General features: G+C 38.4%; 2 protein-coding genes and 1 long non-coding RNA gene across 6 annotated transcripts; 2 read left to right on the forward strand and 1 right to left on the reverse strand.

Moving 5' to 3' along the window:
* Positions 1-520: 520 nt before the first annotated feature.
* LOC114142091 (uncharacterized) lies at positions 521-2,143 on the reverse strand. The gene is made up of 3 exons (XR_003594960.1): positions 1,953-2,143; positions 1,728-1,843; positions 521-1,392 (listed from the first exon to the last, which is right to left on the reverse strand). It is a non-coding gene; the product is annotated as an uncharacterized LOC114142091 (long non-coding RNA).
* Positions 2,144-4,198: 2,055 nt separating this feature from the next.
* Positions 4,199-11,149, forward strand: LOC114142090 (struthiocalcin-1-like). Its single transcript, XM_028013168.1, has 7 exons — positions 4,199-4,323; positions 5,357-5,427; positions 6,639-6,737; positions 8,706-8,825; positions 9,235-9,389; positions 9,500-9,615; positions 10,965-11,149. The coding sequence occupies exons 2-7, from the start codon at positions 5,358-5,360 to the stop codon at positions 11,113-11,115; spliced, it is 711 nt and encodes a 236-aa protein (XP_027868969.1). The 5' UTR covers positions 4,199-4,323; position 5,357; the 3' UTR covers positions 11,116-11,149.
* Positions 11,150-14,201: 3,052 nt separating this feature from the next.
* Positions 14,202-25,600, forward strand: LOC114142089 (asialoglycoprotein receptor 1-like). 4 transcript variants are annotated; one of them, XM_028013165.1, is made up of 8 exons: positions 14,206-14,502; positions 16,786-16,898; positions 17,225-17,295; positions 20,834-20,941; positions 22,417-22,542; positions 23,014-23,168; positions 23,245-23,360; positions 25,370-25,600. In XM_028013165.1, exons 3-8 carry the CDS (start codon positions 17,226-17,228, stop codon positions 25,509-25,511), a joined length of 717 nt encoding a protein of 238 aa, XP_027868966.1. In that variant the 5' UTR covers positions 14,206-14,502; positions 16,786-16,898; position 17,225; the 3' UTR covers positions 25,512-25,600. The 4 variants fall into 4 exon arrangements, with proteins under 4 accessions (XP_027868968.1, XP_027868966.1, XP_027868965.1 ...); XM_028013166.1 differs by lacking the exon at positions 14,206-14,502 and adding an exon at positions 16,680-16,695; XM_028013164.1 differs by lacking the exon at positions 16,786-16,898 and having other exon boundaries at positions 14,208-14,502.
* The last annotated feature ends 192 nt before the right edge of the window (positions 25,601-25,792 follow it).

Below are 25,792 nucleotides of genomic sequence, written 5' to 3' on the forward strand. Positions count from 1 at the left end.
ATATGATGGTATCCATAAAAAAAATAACTAATAAACCTTTTGTCCAAATTCTATAAAGTAATAATTGAATCTCTAACAAAATCTCTGGTCTGGCATGGAGACATATTTTATCCTTAAACGATTCAACTACTGCAGACTTGTAGCACTAGCTTAACAAAACTTCCCAACCCTGCACATACATGTGTATACATCTAATTTTGTATAATTATGTTTTATTTAACAATGCTCAAGATTTTATCTTCAAATAAAATAAAAAATAAACTAGAATAATTTGGTAATGAATTTATTGTGGTATATTATTAGTATTTGTTTAATAATAAAAGAAACATTGGATACCATGTCCATGACAGGAAATATCACCCCCCTCAGTTCTGGTGTGCAATGGTGCCATTATTGATTTTTTTAAAATAAGATGTTATTAGAATTAGAACACAAACTGTACTCAAAATAAAGCACACATTGTACATAAAACCTATGCATCTCGCTCAATTATCAGAGGAATAAAAGAAATAGACATACGAAAAGCAACATGACAAACTATATTAAAAAACAATTACAATGTACACATTTCAAAATATCAGTGAGCCCACATATGAAAAAATGTATATTTTTCTTTAAGAAACATAATTGAGCAAAAAGCAATAACAAACAATGAGCTCCACAGAATACATGACAACCAGGGTTGTTAAACAAATACAAGCAAAAAGTCACATATTTATATATTGCTCTGAAAGCCTTTTTGTTGGTAGAGCCTTATATTAATTATATATACTGTATATAAGAAAAGTTAAAACTATTTGTCCATCTAGGTGGAAACTTTCCTTTGACTCAATTTGTGCATAGAGTAAGACACTTTGCATGCTTTAGGTAATGTCATTTAGTTAGGTTCACCACTGAACATCTATTATTTCTCAAAATCTCTCTGACCGCAGTGTGTTTGCTTTGCTAAATACTGTCAATATTGTCTGAGGTCAGTTCCTACGGATAAGAGGTGTGTACTTGCGATGCCAATTGGTCAGTTGCTGACAAACGCTCTGGAATGATTGAGAGAATCTGGTTCCTGCACAAAAACAACATCAAACCCTGCCTGTGCAACACAGACAGGTTCATTAGGTGAGAGTTCATAAACACTTAGAATGAAGAGACAAAATGACCAGCAGATTATTGAAGTCATGATGTTACAATTTATATATAAAAATTCATTACATAATTGAGCACTCCTGCATGAAACTTTAAGAGAAGAGTCAGTTGGATCTTAGTCGAGCGTTACGCTCACAGATGAATCTGTTCAGAAACCCAGAGTATACTTCTTTCCAGCAGTCTGTGGGATTTCTTTCTGGGAGTATCGGTACATACGGTCCATAAACATAGAACACATCCTTCACCCAGAACCTATAAAACAGAAACAGAAACCTCAGAACATAAAATAAAGTCACAGCTCTTTGACATCAAACCGATAACTGTCAGGAATCAGGATATCCTGGGAGAAACTGTCCTGCTGTCTGTGAGGACGCCTGAAGCTTGAGGAAGCCCAGTAAGCTTTGACATCATTGGACGTCCAAACAGAACAATGAACCCAAACATATCTCACAGTCCACCAAGGTTTGGTTTTAGAAGAAGTCCTGGAGATCCTGGAGTCATTTTCACAGTTTAACTCTTCTACAAGCTTGTCAATATATATTTACGTTTCTATTTAAATATGTATAATTTTAGGTAACAGTTCTTACCCAAGAGTGTCTACACATCCATCAAGCCAGGTCCAGGTGTTGTTAATTTTTCTGAGTCCCATCCAGTATCAATGGTGTTTATCATAGTAGTATTTGATGTGTTTACTGACAAATTCCTGTGAACAAATTTTTAATATTGTCATAACCATTCTTACTTCAAGACATCAATTTCTTTAGAAACTTCCAGATTAGCTTTAAACTGCTAAACGAGACTTTAAATTTTACCTCCTCCTGCTGATCATCAATTACAATCAAACTACAAACTATTCTTCTGACAGAACCTTCGATTTTCTTCCCAGGTCTTCCAAGGAGCTGGTTTGTCGTAAAACATGTAGCATTTTTGTCTGAAAAGAATCCAGTCATCCGGGCACGGCCCACACTCTGGATCCATTAGACAAGAGGAAACAGGAGAAAGAAGGGAAGCTTTGGTAAAATAATATTTAAAAAAATTACATACAAAAGAAATACCAATGTACATATTTAATGTTTAATGTCAATAGATTTCAAAAGTTAGAGTGCACATCAAAATTGGAAAGCTACCATTCTAGTTAGAAGTGGCATAATTTACTGTAAACCTGTTGCTAATTAATCAAATTTTCTCCACCCCAGCAGAGGCCCTGGCTCACTTTGTTGTCAGACATCAGCACTTTACCTGTGATAATAATGGCCAAATATGTCTGGAGAAACTGGAATATTAAACAACAAATGTAATTTTCTGAAACAAAAACAACAAAAGTTTCAATGGTAATTTAGAAATCTAATCACTTGTGTGTCTCTCTCGGTTCTTTGGTCTCAGCTTGTCGATCTGCTTCCATCATATTTCTTTCCTCAGTCAGTTTCTTTTTTTCTGTTGTAAAGTCGTCGATACTTTCCTGGTGCACGGCCATTTTTATGCCCACTATAAAAATTAGCCAGGGAGTCAGTGAATCCATCTGTATCAGAGGAGCATCATCATTTTCAGTTTCTCTCTCAGATCGTTTCAGGATATCAGACAGTATTCTCACTTTAGAACCACAGAACAGTAAACTGATTCAATATTTCATTAACATGCTTATTTTGGGGGCTGCATGGTGCTACCACTGTTACCTTGCAGCAATAAGGCCCAGGGTTTGAATCCTTGGAGTCTGTATGCATAAAGTTTGCATATCCTCAGATTTTCTCTGAGTACTCTAGCTTCCTCTTCCAGAAAACAGCAAAACAACTGAAACACTGAGTTCCTTTAAAACAAGGAAAATTGATCAATGTATTTGATAATGATTATTCTTGATGATTTTGATGACATTTGATGCATATTGCTTGTTTCATAATTGGTTGCTCTATGGTGTAAATCACTTTGAACTGGCTTGTTGCTGGAATGTGCTGCTAACAAACAACTTGATTCAGTTGTTTGTTTAACCAAAGGTGCATTTCCATGTCTTACCATCAGATTTCCAGGTTATGCATTAGAGGCAGATCTAATTGCCAGCTAGCCCTGCATGGGCTCATGGAATTGGTCTCCTGCTCTCCTGTACTAACTCCACAGCATGTTCACCAAAGAGGCCAGGACCCCCCCTGTCCAGTCCATGGGCGTAGGTTTGGGTATGGACGGTCGTGACATGTCACGACCAATAGTCAAGGGATATAAAATAGTCCCGACCAATTTTTGCCATATTAATTACAAAAAAAGAAACATATGTATTCTTTAACAAAAACATAATAAATAAACGAAAATCTACATTGATTAGTTCAGTAAGTTGTAAGGTCCCACCAAAACCTAGACCAAACCTACGCCCTTGGTGACTCATAATAAATGTCAAACTCAGAAGGAGACGCTTTCACTTTCAGCACCATGGACCAAGCTTCCGTTCCGCGTGTGGCCAGCTGGCCGCCGCCTGTTGCAGCTAATCAAAGAACGTAGATCCACGTTCTTTGAGCCAATGGCGGGTCGTCATAGTTCATAACAGCAAATTTTAAAATGAATGCTACCACTGCGTAGTATATTGAAATATTAAACTAATCAATGTAGATTTTCGTTTATTTATTTTGTTTTTGTTAAAAAATACTTATGTTTTTTTTTTAATTAATATGGCAAAAATTGGTCGGGACTATTTTATATTCCTTGAATATTGGTCGTGACATGTCACGACCGTCCATACCCAAACCTACGCCCATGTGAGTCACCCAAAAAGAAAAGGACGACAGACATTAGAAGTTATTTCGCTACCTCGGCTGTAAGTACAGTGAGTGGACCCATAAGTTAGATATCTATCACGCAACGCATTTGTTGTAAAGTCCAGTGTTTAGTAAGGTCAGCACTGAATGTGAGGTAGAATAGGTCTGTTAATTATGTAATACTTTTTCACATAGGGAGGGTGGGAGGGAGTTATTAAGCCAATGTGGTTTGAAATTGTCAATTTCTATTATTCTGTCTCGCTGTAAAACTGCGACTAACAGAAGAACGGTTTGAAAAGAGCGCATACTATGGTTCCACTGTTTGTCAGAACGCTTTCTGGAGGCGGAGTGATCCGTTGGTCAGTACAGCGGTCCTGACGGGGAATCCGTACCGGAGTCCTCGGCCATCAGGGACCACTGAAGAAGCTGATTTCTGTTTTCAAAGGTGGGTCAAGTTCACAAGTCATAGATAGGCATCATTATTAGAAGTGTTTATAAATTTAGAACAGTTTTTGTTTCGCTGACATCAATTATTATTTTGAGATATTTCTGTGCATTATAAGTGATTGCTTACTGCCGTTAGCCTAAATGCTAACTACCGTTGGTGTAGGCTTGCCAACTCAGCATCTCCAAAATACAGTACAACTCAGCTGTGACAACCTCATACAAATTTTATTATTTCGCCAACATTTTTGTTAGATCCACCTAAACAAATCATGTTTCTGTTGTTTCCATGTAAAATGATGGATTAAAACGAAGGATTTAACGGTCACACTGTGTAGGATTACCAACTGTTCCCTATTAACCGTTATGTTCAGTAAGTTGAAGTCCCCCCTGCTGTTTGACTGCAGCCTGCAATTTTTATTTACAAGCACTAGATGGCACTCCGCTCCTTATTTACCGAGACATAGATAAAGTAATATCGAAGTAGAAAGCTTGGCGTTGCTTTTATCTGCAAAGGATTTTTCCAGTCAGAAGTCACAGCTAATTCGAAAACTTTATTTTAAACACTTATTTGGAAAATCTACAAAAAAACGAGACTCTGTACCTGAAAAAAGGAATGGGAATAAAATAATTCGTGGGTTAAGCCTGTCAGTGGCGACATGATTAAAGGTTTATGCCATCTGGAGTTATCAATTATATATGGAGATGAGAACAATTTAGCTCAACTGTTTAAATAAAACTTAATAATACATAAGTAAATAATCTAGCTCAAAAGATGTAAGGAAGAAAATAAAAGCATTTTGTTAAAATTAACTACTTCTAGCTTAAATGCTAACAGAAAATGTTCTTCAGGTGATAGAAGGCAGATTTTGTAACTATATTTATGTACTGATGCTGCATCAAACCCTGATGTTGTCTTTTAAAAATTGGAGGAGAAACCCGCCTGCTTTCCAATGAGCTACAGGTGAGATCATTCAAGGAGAAGTTGGACATTTTCTAAAATCTAAGTCTTTTCCTAAATTTTCTCCTTAAAGGATGGAGAACATCAGGGACAATGAGGTGTGTTCTACAGGCACTGTCAACAATGACAAATATTCTCCTGAAAGTAAGTGACTTCATATATGTTGCGTTTTATGAGGACTGAAAAGTAAAATTACTACCAAAATGTACTTAGTACATTTTAATTTTCTCTTTAAGAAGGTTTTTTTTGACGTAACATATAAACATTGAGTGTTTGTATCGTCTGAGAAATCTCTCCTCAAGGCAGGTTTATTTGTAGCGCACATTTCAGCAACAAGACAACTTTGCGTGATGAAAACAAATAAGGGAGCAGCTACGTTACAGTGGCATAATAAAGAAAAGTAAATACAATTTGGAGTATGGACTCCAAATTGTATTTAGTGATCTTTAGTATTAATAGCGAATTCAAAGGCAACTGTAAACAATATTGGGGGCAAAGGTTGTGACAGCGGTAGGAGTTCGCCCTGCAATTGGTGGATTGCCAGTTTGATTCCCGGTCCATTCGTCTTTGTCGACTATGTTCTTGGGTGAAACACTTCGTCCAAAGGCTAATGGCGCAAAATTGCACCCTCCCTTCATCAGACCATCCCAGGGCAGCTGTGGCTACAGTCCAGGAGCTTATCATCATCAGTGTGAATATGCCCTTTGACATTTCAAGTTTATATATTAATGTAATTAAAAATAAGATTTGCCCCTCTATTGTCATGGTAAGTGTTGATGTTGGACCCAAATGCAGAGAGATAGAGGCAGCAGGTGATTTTGAATATTTAATGACAAATGACTAAACAAAACCATGCAGAACACAGATAGCCAAAGCAGAACTAAAATAACAACAAGCAGGAACAACAGGGAGGTGAGAAGATTGGATGGGAAGAACCAGCAAGGAGGGCCTGAGAATGAGGTGCTCAAATACTGGGAGGTTGAATGCTGAACAAACGACCTGGGCTGATGAGCTAACAGGCTGCAGGAGAGAGAGAAAAAGAGGAAGTGACACAAGGGGTGAGGGGGAGCACACTGAGGACTAGGAAATGAATATAACAAAAATAAGTAGACATAAGAAACATGATAAAAACTAGAGTAACTAAGAAAAGGACCCGACACGAGAAATAAACAAAACTAGAATCACTGAAGTAAAAATAGAAACAATGCAGAACTAATAGATAGAACAAAGGAACACAAATAATAATAAAACCCAAAACAATCTGAAACTAACCAAGATCCTGACAAATACAGCCATCCAGGCCCTCCTGCTGAATTATAATTTTTCTACCTTACCAGTTTCATTGTTTCTTCCAGGTGAAGCAGGAGAGGAACCAACAGCACTCACTCGGTCTCGTTTGTATCTGGCGGGTTTGGGGATTTTTGGTGCCCTGGTAGCTGGAACAGTCATCTACAGTGAGTTTCATTTCAACACAATATTTTTTAATTGGCTTCCTTTGGGACAAGTTTTTAGAGGTTTATTACATTGGGATGCTAGTGTCTAACAGTAGGAGGAGTTATGAAGCAGCTGGATAGGCAGTAAACTCCTGTAAGTCTGAGGCCATAACTCTGCACTGAACCCTGTGAGTTGGTGGTTATCTCTGCCTGAAGGAGGATCTTAAGGATCTTGTTCACAATGGATAGAAAATTAACCCAATTATGTGTCAAGACTTCCAACATAAAAGCTCCACACAACTGACCCATCATGTGACTGAGTTTAAAAAGATAGATAAAATACTATTACCTTTTAGCTCCCCAGCACCACCTCCCTTAATATATGTACTTTCATTATTTTTTCTTTTTTAATTTAATTTAATTTGTAATTTTTATTTATTTATTTATTTTTGTCTTTTTTGTTATGTCAGTATGGTAATTTATGTTCATTAAGGAAAAAAATCTGAGAAGTTATGAAAGTTTTAAAAAGTAATGTCAATATATGTGTAATCTCCTGATAAACAAAAAAATAAGAAAATAAGTCGGTTTTGCTCCAGACTCCAATCTCTAGTTAAAACTAATCAGTTGGGTTGGATCGGCCTCTGACATAATGTCTAAGGACTCAGTCAGGTTGGGTTTGATTTTTAGGTCTGATATGAATATTAGCTCAGGTTCTCCAGATGCTGACCAGGGAGAAGTTGTGAGGCTGCTTGTTCAACTACTAGGACTACTACTAGTAGTCCTAGTAGTACTACTAGTAGTAGTAGTCTTTATTTTCACATGCCATACACCCTCCCACGTGGGCTTACAAGACACAATAAAACATATACAAACAAGCAGACAGATGAATATTCTTTAAGCAAAAAGCATCCTCTTTCTAAGGTACCAAGCCTTCAAAGTAAACTGTGCTAACTGAAACAAAAAATAGTTAAATAACGCATTTTATCCCTTTATCCGTTAATTAAAAGAAATCTGGATAAACATCAAGTATTTCAGTAAATAGACAATTTTTCAACCAACTTCAGTCTTCCTCTGGGAATCAATGGAAATGTCCGGTCTACAAAGACAAAGTGCCAGATCTGAACTGGGCACACATGGACCTTTGTTTTTGTTTTTTTGACAAGTTCCATGATACATATGGTTCAAGACCATAGACATCCTTTAGTAAAATATGAGTGCGTAATTTTGGTTTATGTAAGGTATCGACTGCCCACTCAAGTTTATAGACTTCAAAATAAAACTGTTTAAGCTGTTGAATATACAAGTGGAGTTGACTAATAGGTTTGTTCTATCAGTGTTTTTTAATTGCTGTGGAGAAAAAGTTAGAAATGTTCATCTGCTTGATTAATGTGTGATGGGATCTGGATTGTCTGTTCAACTTGTTGAATATTGGTTAAACCGCATAAAAATTAAAGGCTTCATCATAGACTATTTTAATAACATTTAAAAATTGATGGATAAAAATAGTATGTGACGGAATATTTTTGACACCGTCCATCAAAAGGACAGACAACAAAAAAGTCTAGCGCAATGTCTGTCTTTCATAAGCCGCCAGTCCATCACACAGCAACTATCAGGGCAAACTATCATGCACACACTCAGACCTGAGGGCAGTTTAGAGAGACCAATTGGCCTGATAGTCATGAGTTTGGTCTCTGAGAGGAAGCCGGAGTACCCAGAGAAAATCTGAGGATATGCAAACTTTATGCATACAGACTCCAAGGATTCAAACCCTGCACCTTATTGCTGCAAGGTAACAGTGGTAGCACCATGCAGCCTCCAAAAATAAGCAAGTTAATGAAATATTGAATCAGTTTACTGTTCTGTGGTTCTAAAGTGAGAATACTGTCTGATATCCTGAAAAGATCTGAGAGAGAAACTGAAAATGATGATGCTCCTCTGATACAGATAAATTCACTGACTCTCTGACTAATTTGTGTGTTTTTATAGTGAGTGTAAAGATGGCCGTCCAAAGGGAAAATATCAATGATCTTACAACAGAAAGAAATATACTGATTAAGGAAAGAAAGCTGGTGAAGAACCAAGAGCTGAGACAAGACAATGACAACGGTGATTAGGTTTCTAATTACCTTTGAAACTTTGTATTATTCATGTTATATTTTTTTAAATTTGGTTATAACCTTCAATTGTAGACAGTTTTCTGACTGTACCTGTGACAATTATCACAAGTACAGTCCTCAAGGTCACTTGTCTGACAACAAAGTGTGCAAGTAAAACTGATTCAGTAGCACCAGGTTTACAGTAAAGTCTTGAGTTCAGAGAATATTGTTGGCTTAACTTAATCACTTTCCGATATTGATCTGTACTCTACCTTTGAAATCTTTGCTTGAGCTATTTTGACTAGTAAAACATTAAATATGTTTGCAGGTTTTCTTTTATACAACAATTTTTTCTATTTGATATTATTGTTACCAAATTCACTTCTTTCTGCTCTTAATATCTTATCTAATGAAAACAGGGTGTTACACGTGCCTGGATGACTGGATTCTCTTCAGACAAAAATGCTACATGTTTTACGACGAACCAGCTCCTTGGAAGACCTGGGAACAAAGTCGAAGGTTCTGTCAGACGAATAGTTCAGATTTGGTTGTAATTGGTGATCTGGAGGAGCAGGTAAAATCTAAAGTCACCTATGCTAGAAATCTAGAGCTAATCTGGAAGTTTCTGGAAAATGACTTAAAGTAAGAAGATTCATGACGATCTAAAAAAAAAACTGTTCACAGGAATTTGTCAGTAAACACATCAAGTACTACCATAATGAACACCACGGATACTGGATAGGACTACAACATGTTAACAACACCTGGACCTGGGTTGATGGACGTGTAAACACTCTTGGGTAAGAACTATTATTTAAAAATATACATATTTAGGTCAAAATGTAAATATATATTGAGAAGCTTGTAGAAGAGCTAAACAGTGACAACGACTCCAGGATCTCCAGGACTTCTTCTAAAACCAAACCTTGGTGGACTGTGAGATATGTTTGGGTTCATTGTTCTGTTTGGACGTCCAATGATGTCAAAGCTTACTGGGCTTCCTCAAGCTTCAGGCGTCCTCACAGACAGCAGGACAGTTTCTCCCAGGATATCCTGATTCCTGATTGAATCCATCTTGACCTCCACACTCTGCAAGTTTCCAGAGGAAGGGAAGCGGCCCCAGAGCATCATTGGGTCCCTGCCGTGCTTCACAGTGGGCAGGTTGTTCTTTTCAGCAGGAGCTTCAGACGTCTGATCAGACTCAAGAAGTTTTGAAAAAAAACAAAACCTTCTTTATCTTCCTCATGTAGCTCTGAGCAAACTGCAGCTGGGTTTTCTTGTGCCTTTGGGTCAGTGGTTCTGTAGGTGATTGAGTTCAGGCATGGAGACCTTCAGTCCTCAGTCTGTCCTCACTGTGGGACCTGAAACCTCTGTGGCTGATGCCACCAAGCCTTGCTGCTGGTCTTTTGCAGTCAGTCGATGGTTTTTGACCACCTGCCTCCTTGGGAATGTGGCGGCTTTCTGTTTCTGCCACCAGGGGGCGTAGCCATTGTCCCTGTAACTTTAAAGTTGGGTTTTATTCCTCCAGCTGTAATTCTATGAACATTCAGGGCATTTGCTACCTTTGTGCTTCTCTTAATGGTAATGGGTTTCCCTGAACCTTCTGGAGGCTTCCTTGGACTAGGCCATTATTGTAGCACCAATGAAACATTGAGGTCAGTAATCAGGGCATTTGAAGTGTTCTTCCTCAAACAGGATGGGTGAGGGCCGTCATTGTTACATCAGGGGAGATCAAGATAAAACACCTGGTTTACAAACGCAGGCCCATCTGAAGAAATCTGTTCAGAGGGAGGAATAATTTTAATACTGCGTCATTGAAAGTAGGATTTCATGTTGAATTTGGATAAAATATATTTGCTACATTAGTTCTACTTACGTGTTTATCCTTTTTTAGATCATTTGTTTATTAAAAAAATATAAAGGTTTCTCAACAGTTTTAGATGCAATTGTGAAAACAAAGACATTTTAAATCTAAAATCTTGTAAGTTCATACAACTCCTTTAATTTAATACTAGTCTGGCTTCTTTTTTATATACTTCTTATTTATATAGTGACAAAACATGTAGATGCTGACAGTTATCAGTTTGATGTTGGTGAGCTGCTGTGTGATTTAATTTAATGTTCTGAGGTTCATGTTTCTGTTTTAAAGGTTCTGGGCGAAGGACTTGCCCAATACTCCAGGATCAAAAGTATTCGTGCTCCCAGAAAGAAATCCCACCAACAGCTGGAAACAAGGAGTGACTGGGTTTCTGAACAAATTCATCTGTGAGAGTGACGCTCTCAAACATCCACCGTACTAACTGTTCTCTTAAAGTTTCATCCAGGAATACTTAACTGTGTCATGAATTTCTATATACTAGGTATTACATAATAACTATAATAATCTATTGGTCATGTTATGTGATCTGTTTATTCTTCGTAATTTTTACATGCAGGCTGCACGGTGTCGCAGTTGGTAGCACTTTTGCCTTGCAGCAAGAAGGTCCTGGGTTTGAGTCCCTGTCTGGGGTCTTTCTGTTCTCTCGGTGCATCTGTGTGTTCTCTCCAGGTGCTCCGGCTTCCTCCCACAGTGCAAAAACATTACAGTTGGGTTAACTGGTCTCTTTATTCGCCTGAGGTGTGAGTGTGTGCCTGGTTGTCTCTGTGTTGCCCGGTGATGACTCTCGCCTGATGACCGCTGGAGACAGACGTGTATAAAATGGATAAATCTTTATGGATATTTTTGTTTGTTATTTCAGTCTCTTGATTATGACTTTCTTTGTTCACTTTGCTGCAGCCATCTCACTCCCATTTCTTTAGGGGCAGGAATTTCTTAGGGACGTCTGTTCTCAGCCTGATTCTTGGATCCTTCTGGTCTCAGATGCCACAAACACAAACCAGTGACATTAAACGGCTTTATACATTTTACTTTGATATAAATATATAAACAAACATTTATGTAACATTACAAATAAAATAACCAGTCATGTTTGTTAATGTATTATTTAATAGAAAATAATACAGATGTAAAGAGTGGCATGTACAAAATGCTGAGTATTGGTGCTCAGATTTGCATAAACATTAGCGCATAAATCTCAGAATGTTTCCAATCTCTGAAGTCTTTTTCTTTAAATGCAAAATCAATCTACTCAAGTAAGAGTATCAATAGTTAAAAGTAAAAAGTATCGTACAGTAAAACTACTCTTATAGGTACCTTTTCCCCACAAGTAAACGTAACCAGTACCACCGACTTTTCAACATGGACCAGTTGAGTAGCATATTCTTATTAACTAGCTAAATATGTTTGCATGGATTAGCTAATTGTCATGTAGCTAATATTATCTCCGTCCAACAGTGTTACTCAACTTGCTTTGTTTGGGGAAACATTTGTTGGCCTTTTGCTGGTTTTCTAACACACCTGAGCAGCTCAGCTCAGCAGCAGGAGTTAATCTGGCGCCAGCATCATAACAGTCTTGACACCTGCTGCGTTTAAAGTCTGCTCAGAAAAATGTTGCTATGTGGTCTCTGAGTTGTTTGCATGTTTTTATTGTGTTTACTTTGGAATAATTTAGCTTTTGTTGTGGTATTTTGTAATTATTTAATATGTTTGTTATTTTAACCCTCTGATACGTGAGTGACTGACTATACAGTCTACCGTGAGTGGGTCTTTTTTGACCCGGGTTATAAACAATGTGGTTTTTTGCTACTTTTGTCATTTTGATTCAAAATAATGTTTTGTATACTTTCTGCTGTGTTTTATTTCACACAATAATTATTTCATCTTTGAAATACTTTCATTTTTCACTTTTTAAGCATTTTTAGAACAATTTGTAGAACATTTTTGAAACAAAATGACAACAACAGCAATGATGAAATGTCAATAATGGACAATGCCAACATCCATTGTTTATGGGGGGTATGGGGGGGGTGAAAGAGCACGTTTCTTGAAACTATTTGGCTAACCAAGCTAGCTAACATTACTGTCTGTATTCTGTTATGCTATGTGTAAAATGCATGTGAGTGTATGGATGTGTGTGCATTTATTTATCCATCCATCTATTGTCTTCCGTTTATCCGGGGTCGGGTCTCGGTGGCAGCAGCTTCAGTAAGGAGGCCCAGACTTCCCTCCCCAGCCTCTTGTTCCAGCTCCTCCGGGGGAATCCCAAGGCGTTCCCAGGCCAGCCGAGAGACATCGTCCCAGCGTGTCCTGGGTCTTCCCCAGGGCCCGGAACACCTCACCAGGGAGGCGTCCTAACCAGAACCGTGGAGGAGCAGCAGCTCTGCTCTGAGTCCCTCCTGGATATCTGAGCTTCTCACCCCATCTCTCAGGGAGAGCCCAGCCACCCTATAGGGGAAACCCATTTCGGCCGCTTGTATCTGTGACCTTGTTCTTCTTTCAGTCATGACCCAAAGCTCATGACCAAAGATGACGGTGGGAACGTAAATCGAGGGCTTTGCTTTTTGGTTCGGCTCCCTCTTCACCACGACAGACCTGCATCAATCCGCCTGTCGCTCTCCTGCTCTATTTTTCCCTCACTGGTGAACAAGATCCCGAGATACTTTAACTCATCCACTTGGGGCAGGACACCTTCCCCGACCCAAAGAAGGCACTCTATTCTTTTCTGGCTCATTTATTTATGCATTGATTTATATAGCTATACATTTTTATTTTATTTATTGAGATGACAAAAGAACAAACCTTGAACACATCGATCAACAGGTTTTGCATGTCATTCAACACATTCTCTCTCTCTCTTGGTTTTCTTATCCAGGGTGTCAGACACGCAAATAATACACAATAAAGTATAGGCGGTAATGTTAGCTAGTTGGTTAGATAACTAGTGTTGGCTAACTTTGAAGAAGGCTAATATGTTGATCCGTGACAATAACACTGTCACAGTACTTATGATTGACACACACATTTCACACATACTGAAATTAATAACACCGCTGGATTTCCCCAAACACACGTCGTGACATGTTAACAATGTATTGAAGAAAAACGTGCGCGGGACAAAAGGCGCAAATACAGGAACTGCGGAAGCCCTAACATCAAATCCAGATAGAAAGGATCAAACGTTGGTCCCTCCTCAGCATGCACTCTGTCCTCTTACGTTTTGTATTTTATTTATTTGCCGATCAAATAAACATTATTCTTAATTTATTTAGAATAATCATAGCTACTGCACTGTGTGTAGTACATTACAAAACTAAAGAACGGCTTTCGACTGAAACTCGAGTCCTATTTTCATAGTATCGAAAGAATCGGATTATAGGTGAACAATTACTATTATTTATTCTTTTGTCTTTAATTTGACTATATTCCGCTTGAGAATTTCACTGTAGAACTCCGACTGCAGCTAACAGACAGAAGAACGGTGTGAAAAGAGCGCATACGATGGGTCCGCTGTTTGCCAGCACGCTTTCTGGAGGCGGAGTGATCTGCTGGTCAGTACAGCGGTCCGCTGTTTGCCAGCACGCTTTCTGGAGGCGGAGTGATCTGCTGGTCAGTACAGCGGTCCGCTGTTTGCCAGCACGCTTTCTGGAGGCGGAGTGATCTGCTGGTCAGTACAGCGGTCCGCTGTTTGCCAGCACGCTTTCTGGAGGCGGAGTGATCTGCTGGTCAGTACAGCGGTCCTGAAGGCGAATCCGTTCCGGAGTCCTCGGCCATCGGGGACCTCTGAAGAAACCGATTTCTGTTTTCAAAGGTGGGTCCAGCTCACCTTTAGGCACCATTCTTAAAAGTGTTTATAAGTTCACTAACAATTTCTTTACTGACGTTGATTGTATTTTGAGATATTTCTGTGTATTAGAAGTAACTGTTTACTGTCACTAGCCTAAATGCTAACTACCGTTACTGTAGACTTGCCAGCTCAGCATCTCCAAAATATAGGACAGCTCGACTGTGACGTCATCATATGCCTACGCAACATTTAATATTTATTTTATTTCCATGCAACATAATGGATTAATAGAGGGATTTAATCAACATGATGTTTTTATATTTTTCCTTACATCTTTTCAGCTGGTGGTTGGCCTCAGTGAAAAGAAGGATGTTGTTTTTAAAGCAAGATTTCAACTTCAAACACAGTGTAGATTTAAAAATCAATGGAATATCAACCAGGATTTTTACTCAAAATCATATGACTTATTTGTCGTTAAGCTTTATTTAAACAGCTGTTATAAATCCTTCTCCTCATTAAAAGAAAATTTCCGAATTAGCCGCGATTTCTGACCGGAAAATGTCTTTGCAGATGAGGCACAGCTACATTGCTTTATTTGGTAGATAAGGAGCGGAGTGACATCTAGGGTTTGTAAATGCATATTGCAGGCTGCAAACAGAGTCCCGTACGGAGGATTTAAATTTGGCTCAATACGGGACATGACAGTTAATAGGAGACAGTTGGCAGCCCTACATAGTGTGTCTGTTAACTGGTCTAAATGCTAAATGTTTGATTGGTCAGAAGCTTGTTTCTGTGCTTTATGCGGAAATGTTGATGTTTCTCTTCAACTAGGCCGCGTCCACTAGCCTGTTTTTGTACCTGCAGGAGGCATGGGTACTTTTGAGGAACATTTATTTATCGCAATGAGGAATGATGTACATTTGTAAGATTCCTCACTGAAAACCTCCTATAAATATAAGACTGTTGAGTCGTTGTTCCTGGAGGGAGCTGTCTGTCTAATACAGGGGCCTCAAACTCGTTTTGATTTTGGGCCACATTAAGATCACAGATGTTCTTAAAGGGCCGGTTGGGCCAGGATATATCGATAAACCTGATAAACAAACAGAACTGTCTCTGCATTCGATTAGTTCTTCTTAAAATGAAATAGTATTGAACATTTTTTCACATCGATTAGTCCCTCCAGAATTTCGCTTTTTTTGTGACTCTTTGCCATAAGAATCTAAACTTTTCTGGTGCTAATTTAGATATATTTGCAAGAAATGTTACAATATTTGCATTTAGGTATGATAATAAATGTGACTTTCTGTTACTTGAAAATAAGTGTCGAAGGAAAATGTAGTGCCATCTGCAGGTGGGAATTGGCATCTCTTAAAACCAATGACTTGACAATTTTTCTAGAAGATTTTCAATAAACTCTGTTATGCGCAAGCACACACAAAAAAATGACACGATTTGTTGATTTTACGTTAATTTCTGCCATCACAATCAAACTGGAATTATTGACTAAAGTAATTTGGCAGTAAGCACACAAAAATGCTCTGATTTGATTAATATAGCAATATTTCAGCACACAACTGTTATCTTGATTTGTATTATGCAATGCCTCCGGAGGGAGGGCCACATAAAAAGCTACGGCGGGCCAGATTTGGCCCCTGGGCCTTGTGTTTGACACATGTGGTCTAATACATTCATATGGGTTAGAGTTCCAAACTAAATATTGAAATTGAAAGTTAAATATGTTGTTTGCAAACCTAATATTTAGCTTGTGAATTAAGTATTTAGTTTGGAACTCCTATATTTATAAATGTATGAATAACATGGTGAAAATATGACTTTGAAAAATGAATTCCTGCATTTCTTCCTCTGTGACAGGCTAAATAAACCAAAATATTACTGTCAATTTTTTACTTTTTAACTTTATGTTATGGCTTCGCTGAGTCGAAAGGTAAAAGTCAGAGAATAAAGTTGATTAAAAATATTTATTTTTAACTTCATCCACTCCGTTGTCGATCCAATAACATTCGACCAGAATTCAAACACCATTTCAGGCGAACAAACCTGCGTAAAACAATACAATTGTTCTCTGCAAACTTATGATGAACTCGATTCACTACAGAATATTTACATGCTATATGCAGCTTTCCAACTGCATCTAATGCAGGGGCGTCAAACTCCAGTCCTCCAGTCGCTGTCCTGCAGGTTTTAGATGAGCCACAGGTACAAAACACTGAAATGAAATGGCTTCATTACCTCCTCCTTGTGTAGATCAGTTCTCTAGAACCTGAATGACCTAATTATTCTATTCAGGTGGTGCAGCAGAGGCACATCTAAAACTTGCAGGGCGCTTGCCCTCCAGGACTGGAGTTTGAGACCCCCGATCTAATGCATAACCTCATTCATCAGAAACAGTAAAACTGCTGGTAAGACATGGAAATGCACTTTTGGTTAAACAAACAACTGAATAAAGTTTATTCTTATAGCAGCACATTCCAGCAACAAGCTGTTGGTGGGCGCTCTTGCAGTGCACAAGAGATGTGAGTTGTTCCTGTTCAGAGAAGGAGATGTCCTCTGATGAAAAATAAATGTTGCCATGTGGTTCTTCCAGTTGTCTGCTTCAAACCCTGAAGCTGTCTTTTAAAAAATGGAAGATGAACCCGCCTGCTTTCCTGTGAGCTACAGCTGAGGTCATTCAAGGAGACGTTCGACATTTTCTAAAATCTAAATCTTTATTATTTTCTCTGTAAAGGATGGAGGAATTCAAGGATGAAGACATCAAAACTACAGTCGCTGTCACCAATGACCAACTTCCTGTTCAAAGTAAGTGACTCCGTATATATATTATATGTTTTATAACAGGGGTGCCCTAAGTTGGTCCTCAAGGGCCGGCATCCTGCATGTTTTAGTTCTCTCCCTACTGGTAGTAACAACCTCCTCAGCATGTCAACCTTCTTCTTAGGCCTCTAATGAGCCATCGTTTGACACAGGTGCGTTAAACCAGGGAGAGACTAAAACATGCAGGATGCCGGACCTCCAGGACCGACTTTGGGCCCCCTTGTTTTATAAGGACTGAAAAGTAACAATGCTATCCAAATGCACTTAATAAATTTTAATTTCCTCTGCAAGAAGCTTTTGTGTTTTTTCAGATTAGTGAAGTATAAAAACTCAATGCCGCGTCTACATGTGTGGTTCTGATTGTGGAGATGGAGAGTAGACTAGAACCTACAGACCCGAATGGTCTCATAGATGAATCCCACCAGGTGTAACCTGCGTAAAATAACCAACTTGTGTTTTATTTTGGCGGGTCAAACTGACAGCACACTTTATGTTCGGGGTCAGAGGTGATCCCGGATCTCCTCCTGATCCACACTCCATTCCAGTAGATGGCGGTAAGGCAGTAAGTTGCTTGCCAACCGCCATAAAGAAGAATAATAATAATTTTTTTTAATCTCCTCCATTGCTGTTGCTGCTGTCGCCATGGCTAGCTGTTTGTGCTTGTTGTTTTCCAAAATCGTTGAAGAATATTCCTGGATCGAGCCAAATTAACACAGCCGAAGGATTATATTATGTGTTTTCTGGCAACCACTCGACGGTGAGTCATTTGTTTTACGTACTCTGTTTTTTTTAGTAGTAAAAATGCGGTGGTGACACACCCACTCAAAATCTTATGTATTGGTGCCTAAAAATGGTCTTAAAGATCAAAGATCATTCTCTTTTTGTTAATTTTGTGGCCGAATAGAAGATATATCCTCAAAGTATTAAATAATTTTCATTGATTTTGTTTACGGCCTATAGAACTTTGGAATTGGTTCATTTATTTGGAGTTGCGCAACAAAACAGAAAACCAATTAATTGGTTATTGAAACAATACTTAAGTCAATTAAGTGTAATGGACTTTAATGTCAATTAAACTTGGATATAACTTGAACATGCACTTTAATTTGATCTGTAACTTTAATTTGATCTGTAATTTGAAAAATGCTTTATGGAATATGGAACCTATTTCTTTGATGAATGTTTAGTTGTTTTGGATAGTACTTTAACCCTATTTAAATGTGAATGCTAATTTTTGTTTTTATTTATGACCTTGTTTAGGTCAGGTTTCTTTTTCCACCCCCTGTTTCAACCCAGGATGACGAGCTACTGGATCACCGCAGCTTTGCTGTAGGACTTCATTGAACCAAACTACATTTGTTTTCCGGACGTATTGCCCTGAGATCATGGACTAAAAACATTTGGATTATTGATTCATGGAGGATTAATCATCCTGCATACAAAAGAACTGACTTGAATAAGCGAAAAAAAAAACTCTTGGGTGTCATCTGGGTTTATTTTTGTTGTTGTTGTTTTCCTGTTGTGTTTAGGAAAATATTATTATTGAATACTTTTCTAAATATATAAATTTGAATACAATAACTTGAACTTACTACCTGTCTGATGGTGTTTTATTCACACAAACAATCTCCTCAGCCAAACCTTTCTGTCTGCCTATTACCATATTTGGGCGTGGTCAGACGTCTGGCCTTAGTTAGCGTTACACAGGCAGACCCATGAAGACACTCCTCCACTGATCAGTTCGACTGAAGATTCACGCATGGATGAGTTTCTGTCTAGATCTAGTGGGGACATTTGTCTTATAAAGTTAGACGTATTCTTAAGATAAAAGGCCGACTTTGTAATCGTCTTTATGTGTCTCTGAAGGCTCAGGTCACTGAAGCCAGATTAACGCTCTGATCACTAGTTTCTGACTGTAATAACTGAAGCTGTGACTCTTGATCGATCCTCCTTTGGTACAAAATATTACTTCATTTATTCAGCTGAAGGAAGTTATGGCACATCCACTCATCGATTTGTTCTGTGCATCTGCTCAGCGCTTCAATGGTTCAGTCACCTGGTGACACTGTAATGTAGAGCTGCATCACCTGCACAGTAATGGAAACTCATCTTGTTGTTCGTTATAACCTGAGCTCATGGGAACATGTACATATTAAATAAGAGGTTTGCAACAAAAGTTCCCTATTCACACAGACAACAAAAAATCATGAAAGACGGGGATGAAGCAGTTAATAAGTAATTTCTTTTTAAATCTCAGGCCATGGGTAGCTCAAGAGACTGTTTTAAAATCTAATGGAAGGATAAATCAGGTGGATATTAATCCCACCTTATTTTTTCTTAGATTAACATTAAAAGCAGACATTTTAAACACTGTCCTACAATGTAAAAATAAAGCATCAACTGGTTGTGATGATATTGGTATAATAGTACAAAAAAGGTAATTGAAGGAGTTAAAATCATTTGCACATATTTCTAACTTTTACACCAGTTTTATCTGCTGGAACATGATAAGGGACGTGGTGTAGTTCTGCAGATTAAACATGACTGCACTGAGCGGTGTTGTGTGTCTATGTGATGGATTATATATAAAAGGAAAGGTTTTATCTTTTTTTTGTTTTCTCAAAGCTGAATATTGCATGGTGAAGGCTGCGTAATAAATAGATATAAATTAGAGAGTGTAGAAATTTTGATCAGCAAAAATATGTGAAATATCCTCCTGCTTTTTGAACTGGATATGAAAGTTTTGTTTTTTATGTTTGATTATTGTTATGTACATGTAGGGATTTTATTTTTTCTCTGACAATGTACATGTTTGAAATAAGTACAAATTTCATTTAATTTCATTGATACTGGGAGCAGTCAAGCTATCAGAGGCAGGAGCGCCAAGAAGCTAATAGAAACCTTGAAGAGAAGAAGAGTTTCATCGATACAGTTGCAGCCATGCATGTTTCATTCAACTTTTAAACTGTTATTGTTGTATCTTAGGTGCAAACATCACCTTCTACCAAACACAGCTTCCCCCTTTTGTAAATATTTCTGTCAGCGCCCCCTGTTATTCTCTGAACGACCCCCATGGAGCAGCGCCACCCCCATTGAGAAACACACCTGTAAATGATGTAAAAATGCCAAAAGACAAACACAGTGTGTTAGATTCATACGTATTTCTTGCTCTCTCACTGATACATAGCAGGATCCATGTTATTACCCAAGTGGTGGGTGTCCTAAATAGATACTCCATTGATGCTCCTTATTATCAATATAAATTGTCTAGCCACTGTTCAGTACAATCCAGAAGGAGTCGTCGTCTCTCTGCCATTGTACGGCTCAGAGGCAGATCGGCTGTCCGGTCTGGTCTGACCCAGCTGGTTGTGTTTACCTAAACCACTGAGTCACAGCTGATTTTTCATGTTGTCCTGTCCTGTTAAACTGGCACTAAGAAAATAACTCATACCCCTCTACAGGCATCCAGGCCCTCTGATGAATTATAACTTCTATACCTTATTAAGTTCATTGTTTCTTTCAGGTGAAGAAGAAGAAGCAGAAAAGGAACAAACAGCATTCACTAGGTCTCGTCTGTATTTGGTGGGTTTTGGGGTTTTATGTACCCTGGTAGCTGGAGCAGCTATCTACAGTGAGTTTCACATTACCACAGTATATTTTAATTATCTTCCTATATGATGAGCTTTTAGAGGTTTAAAGCGTTAGGATGCTTTAAACCTAATGCATCCTTTATACCTCCAAGCGTCTGAGTTCTAAAAGTTGATTAAAAAGTCAGGGACACTGAAGTGTCACCACAAATAAATTAAAATGAATGCTGTCCAGCTTTAGTTTAACCACATATCAAGGTGTTTGAAACCTGTAAAGGTGTTAAAGTTTAATATGGAAGATTTAAAGTCGTGCAGAGGACGATGTCTGGCTTGTGAGCCTCAGGGTCTCGTCTTTGCTTTTCATAGACGGTGTGTTTCTGTTGGTTCCTCCAGGCCATGACTCCCACCATGCGCTGGAGTGGTTCAGTGCTAAGTGTGAAACACTCAGCATTGAGGAGCTTACAGCTGACTGTAAGCTCCTCATTTTGGCCTCATATTGTTTAACAACAATTGTTAACAATAATTAAAACTTCTAGCAAAATGTTTTTGCATCAGGCTGCATTGCATTAACATAAGAATGAGCTACTCTAAGCTGTAGCTGGTGATATGTTGTTTGCCGCAGAGGATGATAATTTATGAGGCTAAAACAAACATTATTTTTACATCAACTAGATGATGTATGCGTATAGGATATAATGTAAACAGCAATGTCAGAGATGCAGTGAGTTTATAGCAGGTGTGACGATGATCTAATTGTTTGACTGTTGATCACAGCAATCCACATTTTGAGCAGAAATGGAGGGCCCCAAAGCCAAATTTCAAACTCTGGCTCCAACATGTAAAATCTTCAGTTGTTGACACTTTTATCTCCAAAGTTTATTAAAGATATCGCTGCTATCAAACTACAGAAGTGGCTGAATTAGGTGGAGAAGAACGCTACGTGACCTGGAGGGGACGGAGCGTGAAATGTCTCATTCACATTTAAAAAGACCGCATTAAAACAAGTTGCTTTAAAATGCGCTATGGAGTCAGTGGAGCTACAATAACGAGGAATTCAGACCAAAGCATTGCAGTTCTACTTTACATAAGCCATAAGGGAATGATTTACATGTAAAAAACTTATTTAAAACCACTTTAAGTGGAGGAGTTTAAGGATCTTTGTGTCTTGTTCATAATGGATGGAAAATCAGCACAATTATTTCAAAACTTCCAACATAAAGACTTCACTCATGCATTAAATAGTATAATTAGCATGAAAATCTGAGGACATGCAAACTCTGCATATGAACTCAAGTTTTTCAAACCCTGGACCTTATTGCTGCAAAGCAACAGTTCTACTGCCATGCAGCCCCAAAAATAAGAATGTTAATGAAATATTGAATCAGTTTACTGTTCTGTGGTTCTAAAGTGAGAATACTGTCTGATATCCTGAAAAGATCTGAGAGAGAAACAGAAAATGATGATGCTCCTCTGATACAGATGGATTCACTGACTCTCTGACTAATTTGTGTTTTTATAGTGGGTGTAAAGACGACTGCGCAACAGGACAGTATCAATGACCTTACAACAGACGCACAGAACGTGATGGAGAGAAGGATGACGTTGATGGAAGACATCAACTATCTGATAAGAGAGAAAGACACAAGTGCTACAATTTCTAGATTACCTTTGAACCTTTTGATTATTGGTGTTATATTTAGAATATTATTATAATCTTCAGTTATAAATAGCTGTTCAAAACATACCTAGCCATTATAATCACAGGTACGGTGCTGATGTCTGACAAGGTGAGCCAGGGCCTTGGCTGGGGTGGAGAAAATTTGATTCAGTAGCAACAAGTTTGGAGTTTATACAGTTATACAGTTGTTTTTGAGTGAACCGAGCAGCGAGCCCTGTGGTACGCCACTTCTAACTAGAATGGTAGCTTAACCTGATCATTTTCCATTATTGATCTGCACTCTACCTTAGAAATCTTTGCTTAAGATATTTTGACTATAGAAACAGTAAATATAGACACTGGGATTTCTTTGATATTTTTGTATTTGTTTTTCTTTTTGATATTATTTTACCAAAGTTTCACTTCCTTCTGCTCTCTCCCCTTGGCTAATGGAACCAGGGTGTGAGTTGTGTCCACTTGACTGGATTCTCTACAAGGACAAATGCTACCTGTTTTACGACAAACCAGCTCCTTGGAAGACCTGGGAAGAAAGTCGAAGGTTCTGTAAGAAAAGACGAGCAGATTTGGTTATTATTGATGATTTGCAGGAGCAGGTAAAATCTAATGCCACACTAGAAATCTAAGGCTAATCTGGACATTTATGACAATCTACAAACAATCTGTTCACAGGAATTTGTCAACAAACACATCAAATACTACTATGATCCTTCTCATGGATACTGGATAGGACTACAACATGTTAACAACACCTGGACCTGGGTTGATGGACGTGTAAACACTCTTGGGTAAGAACTATTATTTAAAAATATACATATTTAGGTCAAAATGTAAATATGTATTGAGAAGCTTGTAGAAGAGCTAAACAGTGACAACGACTCCAGGATCTCCAGGACTTCTTCTAAAACCAAACCTTGGTGGACTGTGAGATATGTTTGGGTTCATTGTTCTGTTTGGACGTCCAATGATGTCAAAGCTTACTGGGCTTCCTCAAGCTTCAGGCGTCCTCACAGACAGCAGGACAGTTTCTCCCAGGATATCCTGATTCCTGATTGAATCCATCTTGACCTCCACACTCTGCAAGTTTCCAGAGGAAGGGAAGCGGCCCCAGAGCATCATTGGGTCCCTGCCGTGCTTCACAGTGGGCAGGTTGTTCTTTTCAGCAGGAGCTTCAGACGTCTGATCAGACTCAAGAAGTTTTGAAAAAAAACAAAACCTTCTTTATCTTCCTCATGTAGCTCTGAGCAAACTGCAGCTGGGTTTTCTTGTGCCTTTGGGTCAGTGGTTCTGTAGGTGATTGAGTTCAGGCATGGAGACCTTCAGTCCTCAGTCTGTCCTCACTGTGGGACCTGAAACCTCTGTGGCTGATGCCACCAAGCCTTGCTGCTGGTCTTTTGCAGTCAGTCGATGGTTTTTGACCACCTGCCTCCTTGGGAATGTGGCGGCTTTCTGTTTCTGCCACCAGGGGACGTAGCCATTGTCCCTGTAACTTTAAAGTTGGGTTTTATTCCTCCAGCTGTAATTCTATGAACATTCAGGGCATTTGCTACCTTTGTGCTTCTCTTAATGGTAATGGGTTTCCCTGAACCTTCTGGAGGCTTCCTTGGACTAGGCCATTATTGTAGCACCAATGAAACATTGAGGTCAGTAATCAGGGCATTTGAAGTGTTCTTCCTCAAACAGGATGGGTGAGGGCCGTCATTGTTACATCAGGGGAGATCAAGATAAAACACCTGGTTTACAAACGCAGGCCCATCTGAAGAAATCTGTTCAGAGGGAGGAATAATTTTAATACTGCGTCATTGAAAGTAGGATTTCATGTTGAATTTTATAGAATATTCAGTACAGACCAAAAGTTTGGACACACCTTCTCATTGAATTCAATGAGAAAATGTGTCCAAACTTTTGATCTGTACTGTATTTGTTAGATTAGTTCTATTTAAGTGTTTAACTTTTTAAAGAATAATTTGTTTATTAAAAAAATATAAGAAATTTTCAGTTTTCTTGAAACCTTACTTTCTGTTTAAGTTGAACAGCTTTATATCCATTTGTGAAAATATTTAAATCTTTAAAATCCAGTCGTACAAGTTCTTACAACTCCTTTATTTTCTAGTCTGGCTTCTTTTGAAATCTGTCTTTATTCATAGTGTCTAATGAGACTGAAGTCCCAGCAAGATGTAGAGAAACTCATTCATGCGTTTATCTTTAGTCGCACTGATTATTGTAACACTGTCTTTACAGGCCTGACTAGACAAATCAATCTTCCAGCTGCAGCTGATCCAGAACGCTGCTGCTCGTGTTCTGATTAAAACCAGGAAGATGGCGCACATAACACCAGCTCTATATTTATTCCACTAGCCCCCTGTAGCTCAGAGAACAGACTTTAAAATACTATTGTTAGTTTATAAATCACTGGAGAAGCATCATTCAGCTTCTATGCGCCACAAATCTGGAACAAACTTCCAGAAAACTGCAAAACTGCTGAAACACTGAGTGCCTTTAAATCTAGACTAAAAACTCAGCTGTTTAGAGTTGATTTTGATACATAATCAATTAGGAATTTAACAATGGCACTTGACTTAATGTAATGTTTTGATTGTTGATTCTTTGTTGCATGACTTTGGGTTTTTGTTTTTTTATAATGTAAAACACTTTGAAATGCCTTGCTGCTGAAATGTGCTATACAAATAAAATTTCATTGATTGACAGTGACAAAACATTTAGATACTGATAGTTATCATTTTGCTGTCAACGTGGCCTAATTTTATGTTTTGAGGTTCTTGTATTTGTTTTAAAGGTTCTGGGCGAAGAATTGGATCTCTACTCCTGGACCGCATGCAATCGTGATTCCAGAACGAAATCCCAAAGAATGCTGGTCAAAAGAAGAGAATGTGTTTGAGAACAAATTCATTTGTGAGCGTGACATTCGCAAATTTTAATGTAACTGACTGTTCTCTTAAAGTTTCATGCAGGAATGCTCAACTGTGTCATGAATGTGTTTATACAATGAATTTCATCATGACTTTAATCATCTGCTGGTCATGTTATCACTTCATTCTTAGTGTTTATGAACTCTCATCTAATGAACCTGTCTGGTTTGCACAGCCAGGGTTGGATGGGTTTTTCTGCAGCTGCTCAGGAACCAGACTGTCTCTCCATTGTTCAGGATTCCTTATCTTTGGTATAAACCCATGTGTGGACTGCCTGACAGAGCAGACTC

This window comes from Xiphophorus couchianus, chromosome 3 (assembly GCF_001444195.1).
Source record: "Xiphophorus couchianus chromosome 3, X_couchianus-1.0, whole genome shotgun sequence".
NCBI lineage: Eukaryota > Metazoa > Chordata > Actinopteri > Cyprinodontiformes > Poeciliidae > Xiphophorus > Xiphophorus couchianus.